Here is an 11,357-nt window from a genome sequence, read left to right on the forward strand (position 1 = left end):
ATTCCAAAAACGGCTGCTGTGCAATCTATCTCAATTTTCCAAATCTATTAACTTTCTTTGTGTGGCCTGCCTCTCCTCGAGACCGATCTTTAAAAACCGTGGTTGTTCAACAATTATGATAACTGCAACAGGGGGAATTAGAGAATCCAACCATTCATCTCTCTGCCCCTCCTCCACACAGACATGACGCGGCTAAATGAAAAATGGACACGCTTTAAGAAGTATTGATTCCAGCTTTAAACAAAGGTACGGTCAATATTATTTACTCCTAAATATATCTTTGTTATCTGCTCTGGAGTCGTAGTTACTGCTCTGTCCTCGTAATTGCGGACATAAAAATAATAGACCAATTCCCACCGAATTGACCGAGACAGGTATGGTTGTGGCCCTTGTCCTAGTGATGCATATCCTGGGTGTAAATAAATGTGTGAGCAAGGTTTTCCTCTGATGACTGCCCTACTAGAGGCATATATATATATATATCCAGATCCGAAGAGGAAATAAAATGTAAAAGACATGGTGAGATTAAAGGAAAAAAAAAAATGACAATGCATTTCAAAGGTAATCTAAAACACAAAAAAATGCATTCATTTTCTTCTATAACAATTGTGTTTCCCCCCTCAGAGTATTGCCATCTATCTAGTTTTAGATTTATTTTTTTTTTTTTTTTTTTTAAAAGGTGTTTCTTTTGAGAAGACTCCTAGGATTTCTTTTCTCATGTGGAAAATCACACGTTTTTTTTTTTTATAACAGTAACAGTATTTAGTATTTTCGCACTGGTCACATTTGTACAGCCTCTTAGTGGGTCTGGTGGTTGGACAACTTGAATCAAGATGTTTTTCTGAACTTAATTAATTAGTGTTGGTAACTAAACATAACCAAGTAGTTTTTGTGTCTAAACCTAACCAAACTGAGATTATTTCACAATGCTAACGACGTGTTTAAAACTGGTTTAGATATAAGGTCATATTTCAAGCCACCGCTAGGGGCTCTAATTTAAAAAACTGCTGCCGTGGGATGTATTAGAGGATAGTAATAAACGACCGATATCCTCACATGGTTTGGAGGACTTGTTGAGACAGTTAAGTACTAGGGTACTTTGAGGACTGATAACTAGAGGGCACATTTTAGTTCTTTATTTTAATAAAACATGAGAAAGAAATACACAATATAAAAAAAATGCACAGGTGGGATGAAGACAAAAACATGAAGGCTTGTCAAAGGAACCCAATTAACACTGAAATGAAAGACAGCTATATGCTTGTCAACAATTTACAAACAAATATTTTCAAAATGTCTAAAAGAAAGAAAACAATACAATTTTCAGCAAGAAATACTAGAGATAAAAAAAGAAGAAATAAATAAAAACAAGGATTGCAATAACATATTTGCACAGCTTTTATACACTGTATCATTCCTCATTTACATAGTACTGTACCCAGTCAAGATTGTTGAATTGTGAAGTTGTTTAAGATCTGTTTTTTTTTTTTTAATCAGAAATGAGGAGCGACTGCGAAGTGAAGCAGAAAAGCGGTTTCATATAAGTGGACCTCTGTACCTAATTGAAAACTGGCCTACTGAACACTTGTCTAACTATACTATAGTGCTAATCCCAGTGATCATACTTGACATGCTGCTGCAGGAAACCAGACTCCGTGAATAAGATTGTGCAATACAATTTTATTAGTAGTATGGCATACTGCATATTCTTACTATTTCATATTATTATGCATATTTATATGCCTGTCAGGACTAATGTCAGTGCACTTGTATGTGCCAATGAAAGCATGTTGAAGTGTTATCTACAATATATAACAGCAACACTTGCAAACTTGTTCTGGTGTAAAATAGCTATTTACAAAAGAAAGCAAAGTTCATTTTCCATTTGAAAAAACTGGGCAAAGTTGCTTACCTGTTTTTTATCCAGTTGTAACATTTAAAAAAACCTTGGGATAGTAAAGTGATCATGAGGAGGTGCTTAAACCCTAATAATTCAGTTCTGATTTTTAATACGGTGCAACAATGGGAGCAGTAGGAGTTTTCTCCTCATGCAGGTTTTTTTTGCACTGATCACTTTTAAGGACACCATAACCCAACATCTCTGTCTAGCAAACATATTTACATGAGGTCTTGTAAAGACCTTGTGCTTTCCTTTAGGATTTTTTTTTTTTTTTTTAAATAAAGATGAACACCCATATATAATAATAAAAAAATTGTTAACAACAACGGCATCCTCAAAAAATCTGTACTGGTCCGAGGAATAAATGTATATTCTAATGGGTAAGAAAATAAGCTTAACAACTTCTTCAATTAAGCATCTAGCTGCACTGTAGAGGATTAGTAAAAAATGAGATGTGAGCTGGCTTACTTGTGTTGCTTTCCACTGCCTCTGCTGGTGGTGTCTCCTCATAGTGTCCAGTTAAGCATGGCTCAGTCCCTCCCTTAACAAATGCCTCCAGGCCTTCAAATTCCCAATTCCCAAACTTTGTTACATGGCAGATTTCATGTGTCTCAGGGTCTGCTGGCTCCTCTTCGACTTGTTTACAGTTGCTCATTACTCTCCTGTTCATTTTTCAACTCTTCTCTGCTTTGTGCAGTGCAGCATTTAAAGCGTCCTTGTCTTCTTTTTGCAGACCTGATCATGTTGTTAATAATGGACAATTCATTTTGTTTTTCAGGGGACATTCCTCCATAGTAATGCTTTGGTTTTGGGGCGTCCTCTTCTCTTTCTGATAATTGACATGTGGGAGAGTCAATTATAGTTTGTAGTTTGGTTTGTGGGCTGACCAGATGACTTGGGAAAACAGATTATTCTACTGGCCAAAGATAGTGGTTTCTCATCCCCTGATATGGTTTCAGTCTTTTTAGGGCGACCTGGTCCCTATTCGAATGAGCGGATCTTTATCTTACCAACCTCAGTTCTGTCCTCCGTGCGTGCAGCTGTTTGAGGATGCTCATCTTACCTGCTGCCCTCCTCTTCAGTGTAGAGGAAATCTATAGACCTATAAATAGAGAAAGCAGAGGCAAATGAAAGCTTGTCTGTCATTGTAATGGCATTGGTAAATATTTACATTGCTGAAAATGTTTGACTAACATTTTGTGCAAACACACCAAGGCTGTTATCAGCACTTGAAACAATTTTAAACCAAAAATCGTTTGGGAATAAAAAATAAACTGTATTTCTGTGATTAAAGGTCTATCTTCTCCTTGATGTATCTTTTTTGCCTAAACAGCACTAGAGGTCTCTATCTTTTAGCGTGATGAAGAGTTACTATTGTAACTATACAAGACAATATGCCAAATCATGCATGCAGTTATGAAGGCCACTCTGGTGAATTGTGGAAAAGTGCAAATTAAATGTATTACTATTTTGTCCGAATGTGTCGCATCCCCTCAATTCATTTTAAATACACAGAGAAAGATATTGATTATATGACAACTACAGTGGCAAATTCACTGTAAACATGTGATGCACGTCCACATACTAGGACATACAAAGAGAGAACCTTAGACTTGTTTGTAATGTATATAGTGGAATGTATAGATAACAGTCATGTATTATGATTGAAAAGAATTTAAGTAATATCTAGCCTAATATAATGTAGAGGGGTAAACTGTTTTGAAAATAAGATTTGAATAAGAAGTGTAAGAGGTAAGCACTGTACATTTGACATACTGACTTCCCTAAGCCATAAAACAAACTGTGTACAGTCTATTATAAAGTGAAACCAACCACTTGTCAACTGTATAATTTGCCGAAGGATATGAGAAAACTAAACTTACTTACGAACCATGTTTTTGGCGTTCCTTGAAGAAGGGTGCTTCATGCAGTGCTTTCGGCGTGCCTTCACTTTTAAATTGAATTTAAAACTTGGCCCCGAAGAGCCCCCCATGTTCAGCTTGTCAATACGGTATGACAGCGCTGCTTAAACTAGTTTTGTTGTTAGCTACGTTAGCTAGTGTTGGCGCTGCATCAGCCTTTCAGCCCAAGTAACGTTACATGAGCTTAATCTCAGTTCCAAACAGTCGCTATGGTCCAGTCGCGTGTGCCTGTGAAGTTATACATGTTTAAACGTCTCCGAACACAACACTCACTTGTTTTAACCCTTGTGTTGTCTTCGGGTCAAATTGACCAGTTTTCAATTTTTGTTTTATATCTGAAAATATGGGACGTAGAAATAAGCGCTGAAAATGTGTAGAAGAAAAATTTAACAATTTAAAACGTGTCAAAAACGTCGGAAAAAAAAGGTTGACGGGAAGACAACACAATGGTTAAGATTAAAAAAAGTGACAATTTGACAAATGTTGGACTGTGTTGACTGTCTTCGTGGCTACACACACAAAAAAAAAAAAAATCACCTAAATGAATGTGCGACTGCGCATATGGCAAAGTTTCACGTGCATCCTCTGCCCGCTTAAAAAAAAATGTTAGGCAGGTTTTCACATCCGCCTGGAGCTTATATGTTAAACACAATGCTACGAAAGGGTGATCCGCCCCCCCCCCCCGGAATACACCGTGCCATGCATCAACGCTCAGTTGACTACAGTGTAAACAAATAGAGCAGCATGCAACATTTTTCTTCCCGCAATTCTCATTCCTCCTGCAATTAAAAAAAACACAATTCATAATATGAGCGTTTCATGAAGCAGAGGTTGACTAAATAAATCCTCAACAGCTCTTTTTACCTAAGTCTCCATTCCAAAGTTCTACTCTTCACTGTTTCCAAGCTAAATGTATCAACCCTGCTCTTCAAAGCTGCCCCAGGTCTGTCTTTAACACCTATTCATTTTTTTTTTTAAGCATTTCTACAAGCCATTTCTCGTTTTCAGTTTCTGGTGAAATATGGCCATCCTCATTGTGGGCATTTAACACTTGTGCACAAATGCTTCAAATAATCTGGTCTCTCCCAGTGACATAACACACAGACACAGCATCATCACACACACAGAGTTTATAAATTCATCAAATAATAATTTATTAATTTGTTTTTACAAATAATACAGCAATGATCTGTGGAAAAAGAAAATCAATTATCTGCATGTCCAACTAAGCACTGCCTCTATCCTATAGCCTACATTATAGAGAGCTACTCTGCACAAAAATGATACAAGGACTGGGATAGTGCTTTAAAAATTTTTTTTTCCATGCAATAACAAACATGACACATGTCATGTGTTCAATTCACTTTTCATAATAAGTTAAAACAGTCATTTTAGTCAAGAGGGTTACAGAAAGTTCATATAAATATTTGTACACAGATGAGTTTGGATTTTATAGTCTCGTGAGACCGTCCTGATCTCACGAGCTCCAGTTTTCCACTCGCAGATCAGTCTGGCATCTTGAGGCAGAGAAAATTTGGAGCCGTTAGCCAAACGACCGGGCCAATCAGCGTTGGTTTTGAGGTGGGTTAGGTGGTGATAGACCGATGGTTTATCCAATCAGCTAACCAGTATTATCAGCCAGCGGTAGCCCTAATTCTGTTAGCCGCTCGCTAATGCTTTTTTTCTCTTGGATCCTTCTTTTGGAATATGGTCCGGGAACCTGAAATGGTGCCTTTTCTTCCTAAATTCTCGTTACACAAACGGCAAATCTCCTTTACTGACATGTTGCTTGCATGCTGAGCTTACGAGCTATGCTTTGCCTGCAGCAGCAGGGGCGGGCTTGTGGTTGTATTTTCATACGCTTCGTGGATCTGATTTGTTGATTTGGCCCGTCTATCACCAACATAGGTGATAGACAGATGGTTCATCCAATCAAATAACCAGTATTCCGCCCCTTCCCAAAAGTTCTCCAACGGAAAGTTCCCAGATGGATATGCCGAGCAAATGCGAAGCAATCCATCTGGCGGAGTCAGGTTAAGGGATTTTACCCCTCCATTGAAAAACCTAGCAGAACACTAGCCGGGAAATCCAGACCCAAATCCGAAAGATTAAGGTAATGAGTAATGAAAATGGCCCAATTTGAGGGGCGGCATCAAGCATGCATTTGAAAATCTCACTGCACGCAATTGGATAACACTACGACCAATCACAACAATACATGGCGTGACGTATCCAGAGCGTACCCATATGCTTAGCTACCAGCGGAGCTAACTGGTAGATTAAACTATTGCCGTAAAAAAAAAACATTTAAGCGCTGTCTTCTGTTCCTTTTTTAGATAAAAAAAGCCAAGTGTAACTCGTTCATTGTAGCAGCCAAAGCCTTTTCAAACAACTGGTGTTCATCCATAGCCATCTTGCAATGTTTACTAATGATTTCGATGTTGCAGCGCTGTCGTCATCTGTTTTGTTCGCCTCTGGCCCGCCTATATCAGATACACCGATGTGATTGGTGCAGCTCGGCTACAAGGGCATAGTTAATGAGCATCATTACTGAATGCCTGAGTGACTCGCTGAGCAAATTCAAATTGTGCTCTTGCGAGAACTCTGGATTTCCAGGGTAGCAGAACACTATATACAGCTCCCATAGTTACCACTTCAAAATCAGCATGACTATTTACAGTCCTCTCATTAAAAGGCTCAGCGACATTTAGCCACATGCCCAGAGAGATGGTGAGAGCGAGCAAACCGGCGGAGGCAGTTGGGGCAGGAATATGGCTTCTCCCCCGTGTGAGTTAACATGTGAGTTTTCAAATGGCCTGACAAGCGAAAGCTTTTGCCACATTCTTGACATGTGTAGGGACGCAGGTTGGTGTGACTCCTCCTGTGCTTGCCAAGATCACCAGACGAAGTGTAACGATTGTGGCAGTCTGGGCATTCAAAGGGCTTTTCTCCAGAGTGTATCCTCTTATGCTTCACCAGGTCGCCAGACTGAGTGAAACTCTTGTCGCATTCAGTGCATTTGTAGGGTCTCTCACCAGTGTGGGTGCGTTGGTGGTTTCGCAGATGTGCAAGACGAATAAACCTATTGCCGCAGACCGTGCAGTGGTAAGGCCTTTCTCCAGTGTGTGTCCGCAAATGTATTTTCAAAGCCCCGAGATCTCCGATCTTCAGGCCACAGTCCCCACACTGGTGAGCTTTTTCATTGGTGTGGAGTTTGGTGTGAACCCTCAGGTTTCTCTTTGTGTTAAAGTTCTTCCCGCACACATTGCAGTGGAAGGGTTTCTCACTGGAGTGCGTTCTCACGTGGAGATCCAGACTTGACTTGAATCCAAACTCCTTTCCACATTCAGAGCAAGAATATTCCTTCTTGCCGGAGTGTGTGGTTAAGTGGCACTTGAGGTGGTGGGATCTTAAAAAGGCCTTCCCGCACACCTGACATTTGTACGTCTTCTCCCCTGTGTGTATTTTCATGTGTTGCCGCCAACCGCTGCGCTCCACGAATCTCCTGCCACAATCCTTGCAGACAAACGGTCGGTCACCTGTGTGGGTGCGCATGTGATCCTCCAGGCTTTGAGGTGTGCCCATCTTCTTGCCACATTCTGGACACTGCACACCAATGTCCAGACAGATTGGCTTATCCTCCGATTCTGTGTTATGCGGTTCATGACACAAATGAGGCCCTTGGCCCCAAGTAGCTTTGAAACTCTTCCCACAGTCTGCGCAGCTGAGATGTCCTCCTCTGGTAACTACAGACATGGTGTGCCAGCGCTGACAGTGATTCTTCAGATTCTTCAGGTACTGGAAGCTGCGTGCACAGGTTGGGCAGGGGTAAAGCCTGCGGGGAGGTGCAGAAGGGTGGGCTTCACGTACATGGACCCTAAGGTGTACTTTAGATTTAAAGGTGCTGCTGCAGACAGTGCAGGCGTGTTTAGGGATGAGGTTAAGTGTGCGGCTTGAGAGGCAATTTTTCAGCTTGGCAAGATACTGTTTCTGATGGACCCATTTGACATGTTTCTCCAAGAAGTCCAAGTCAGTAAATGAGACAGTGCAGTGAGGACATGGATAGACATCAGACGATGACTCTAAGTAGGAGAGGAAGACACACACACACACACACACACACACACAATTTGTTAAGATGTTAGTTGTTTAATTTAATCTAATGACTTAAATATATTTAAATATTTGTAATTGGAATGAAATTAAACGGCAAGTTCCATAAACTACTTTAACTGCAGTGCTTGAAAGTGTCACTTACAAGGTTTTTGACTGTAGAAGCATCACATCAGGTGGTGTAACTGGTTTGTGTCAAATGGGGTAACCACTATTTTTCTTGAAAATATGATAATGTGCAGATAAATTAATGTTTGATAAAATGTAATACTCTACTCCACTGTAAAAACAAGATTTGTCCAAGATTTAGAAAACAGAAGTTGTTTCCAGCACGTCTACCACTTGATATTGCAATAACAAATATCATTTAAATGTAGAAGTAATCCTAACAAAATCTATTTTTCTGTAAAATTTTGAAATAGGAGATATATTTGTATTCAAATAATGTAGTGGATGAAATATTAATCATTCCTTTGTGGTTACACCACTTGACGTGGTGAAAATTATTACTATTTCAAATGAAATAAAATGTACAATAACACAAAATATACATTTTAACCAAACTCAAGGATGCCTTTAAAAAAGCTTTTTCAAAGTTTTTGAATGTTCTCATCTTGCCAACCCTTTTTCGTCATTGACCCAAATACAAATGCAGGTGCAAAACAGCAAATGAAAAAAAAAAAAACACTAGATATGCTTTTTAAAGCTGAAAATTGGCTAAAACCTTGCTGGTGTATTAGTGCAACCAATACAAACACTTAGTAAAAACAAAAAGCACCCAGGGATTGTATGTTTTTCACAAACTACTTGCTCCTACCTGTGCAGACCTCTTCTCCATTTTCTTCCTGGATGTTGCCTGATGCCTCCTGCTCACTGTCTCTCTCTTCTTTAATCCAACTGTCTCTCTCTTCTTTAATCCAACTGTCTCTCTCTTCTTTAACCCACAACTCGGACTCCTCCTTGACAGCAGCTTCAGTAAAATCATATTCTGGCGGAGGGTCAGAGTCACACTCGTCCTTTATGGGTCCCTGTTGATGGTGAGCATCTGAACTGGATGCCACAGTCTCAGGCTTAGTGTCTAAACAACTTGATGAGTCGACGTTGTGCTCCTCACTAATCTCCTGTGAATGTGGTTCCTCCTTGATTTGGATGTTAAGACCACCTCTGTTAGTGTACACTTCCTCTACTGCACCCTGCAGCTCTAATTCAGATTCAGTTTTAACTCTGACCACATCGTGTTGTTTCCCTCCTCTCTTTGCTTTGCTTAGCAAAGACTTCTTGGCAGATTTAATCTTCATGTTGACACCATAAGGAGTTCGTCTCTTTAGTGTGCTGCGGACCAGAGGAGCACATTGTTGAGGCAAATATCTTGAAAGGCAAAGGCAGCTACATACAAGTCAATGCAAGCAATACAATATAAAAACATCTAGCGTCAGCATCATAGCTAAGCTACACCAACGGCAACGTTAGCCTAGCAGCAGCGTTAGCACTGAGGATTATTTACTGCCGTTTTCTTGTGGCTATGCAGAGGTCAGTCTCATCCAGCTTTGTCTGCTATAAAGAAAAGACTTACCGTTGAAAATTACGCAATTCAGCCAAAGACTCCTTTCAAATATTTAAGCTAACGTGTACTAACTGGCTACATCGGACTGTGGGTGTACACCATAGACAGTATAAGAGGTGTACACAGGAAGAGTACCACACACTTCCTCGTTCTGGCCAGATCAGTGATGTCCAGGTTACATCCGGTTACATGCGACAATGTAATTAAAGTGACAGCAACAAAATAACAAAGAATCAATTGACTAATATGTTACTTTTATTTTATTAGGAATAGCTGAAATAAATATTTGTTTGAAAAGAATTTGGAAGCAGATCTTGAGAAGCTAAACCTTTTACTTCAAAATACGTAGGCTTATTAAAGGTCCCATGACATGGTGCTCTTTGGATGCTTTTATATAGACCTTAGTGGTCCCCTAATGGCGCTTTTCCATTACATGGTACCTACTCGCCTCGCCTCGACTCTACTCGCCTTTTTTGGTTTTCCATTACGAAAAAAAGTACCTGGTACCTGCTAACAGGTACTTTTTTTAGTACCTGCTCAGTCAAGGTTCCAAGCGAGCTGAGGCGAGCCGAGAAGGTGACGTGAAACCCTGCAGGCTGCTGATTGGTCGGAAAGAAGCGTCACTGATCACTGCATTGCTAGCGAGAGACGGCATTTTTAAATAGTTTAGCCAGCGGTGTTTTTTTGCTGCCGGAGGCTCCACGCAGAGCTTTCTCTGTAGCATACAAGTGGCCTGATGGTTATACTGGTGCGCTGGTGTGTGCATGTGTGATGTGTGTGTGTCGAGTCGCCGTATGTGTGTGTGTGGGGAGCTAGTGAACGAGGGAGAAGTGAGAGAGTGACGGCGATATCTGTGAGAGAAACAAAGCGAGTAGCGACTCTAGAGTCATATATATGTGACCACGGTGGGAAATCTGGAGCAGTAAATGTTAACTATCTCTTTGATATCATGTTGTTTACAGAGACGGAGAACCAGGAAATGCGTCGGGGATATGTCAATGGGAAAGCAAGCTACTAAGCCACGCCCATGGCAGTCGCTATGACGACCAGCCACGCTGAGGCGATACTAAAATCTGCAATGGAAAACGAACGCACAGCGAGTCGAGGCGAGTCGAGCAGGTACCATGTAATGGAAAAACGCCATAATACTGTATCTGAAGTCTCTTTCCCGAAATTCAGCTTTGGTGCAGAATTACAGCCACTAGAGCCAGTCCCACAATGAGCTTTCCTTAGTATGTGCCATTTCTGTGTCTGAAGCTATTGAGGAGGAGAGTGGGAGGGGCAAGGTGGAGGGTAAAGGTGTGGCCTTGACCAACTGCCACTTTTCTCATTTGAAAGCCATGATGTCTCTCTCTCATGGGTTGGCCAAATTCTCTGGGCGGGCAAAGCAGAGAAAGGGGAGGTAACCTTGCTTGTTATGACCTCATAACAAGCAGATTCCAAAACGGCCCATCTGAGCTTTTATTTTCTCAAAGGCAGAGCAGGATACCCAGGGCTCGGTTTACACCTATCGCCATTTCTAGCCACTGGAGGACCATAGGCAGGCTGGGGGAACTCACATTAATGTTAAAAAACCTCATAAAGTGAAATTTTCATGCCATGGGACCTTTAATGTAACTGTTCCACATACACACCTCTGACTTCTTTAAACGTAGTTACCAATAAGACATCCAAACATCACATAAAAATCCACTGAGCCTTATTCTATTTTTTTAATTTACCTTTTTATATTTAGTTTTTTATCATAATCACTTTTTTGTCATGTTTATCTATTTTTTAAAACAATTCAATTCCCCTAACCGTTGTTCAAGCTGTGATGTCTGATTAATATTTATGTGCATTGGATTTGTTCATAAAG

General features: G+C 40.4%; 1 protein-coding gene across 1 annotated transcript; it reads right to left on the bottom strand.

Annotated features, from left to right (window-relative positions):
* Positions 1-6,379: 6,379 nt before the first annotated feature.
* On the bottom strand, positions 6,380-9,659 carry LOC114557580 (gastrula zinc finger protein XlCGF57.1). The gene is made up of 3 exons (XM_028581125.1): positions 9,509-9,659; positions 8,753-9,267; positions 6,380-7,904 (listed from the first exon to the last, which is right to left on the bottom strand). The coding sequence occupies exons 2-3, from the start codon at positions 9,231-9,233 to the stop codon at positions 6,520-6,522; spliced, it is 1,866 nt and encodes a 621-aa protein (XP_028436926.1). The 5' UTR covers positions 9,234-9,267; positions 9,509-9,659; the 3' UTR covers positions 6,380-6,519.
* Positions 9,660-11,357: the final 1,698 nt, after the last annotated feature.

Source organism: Perca flavescens, chromosome 6 (genome assembly GCF_004354835.1).
Source record: "Perca flavescens isolate YP-PL-M2 chromosome 6, PFLA_1.0, whole genome shotgun sequence".
Classification (NCBI taxonomy): Eukaryota; Metazoa; Chordata; class Actinopteri; order Perciformes; family Percidae; genus Perca; species Perca flavescens.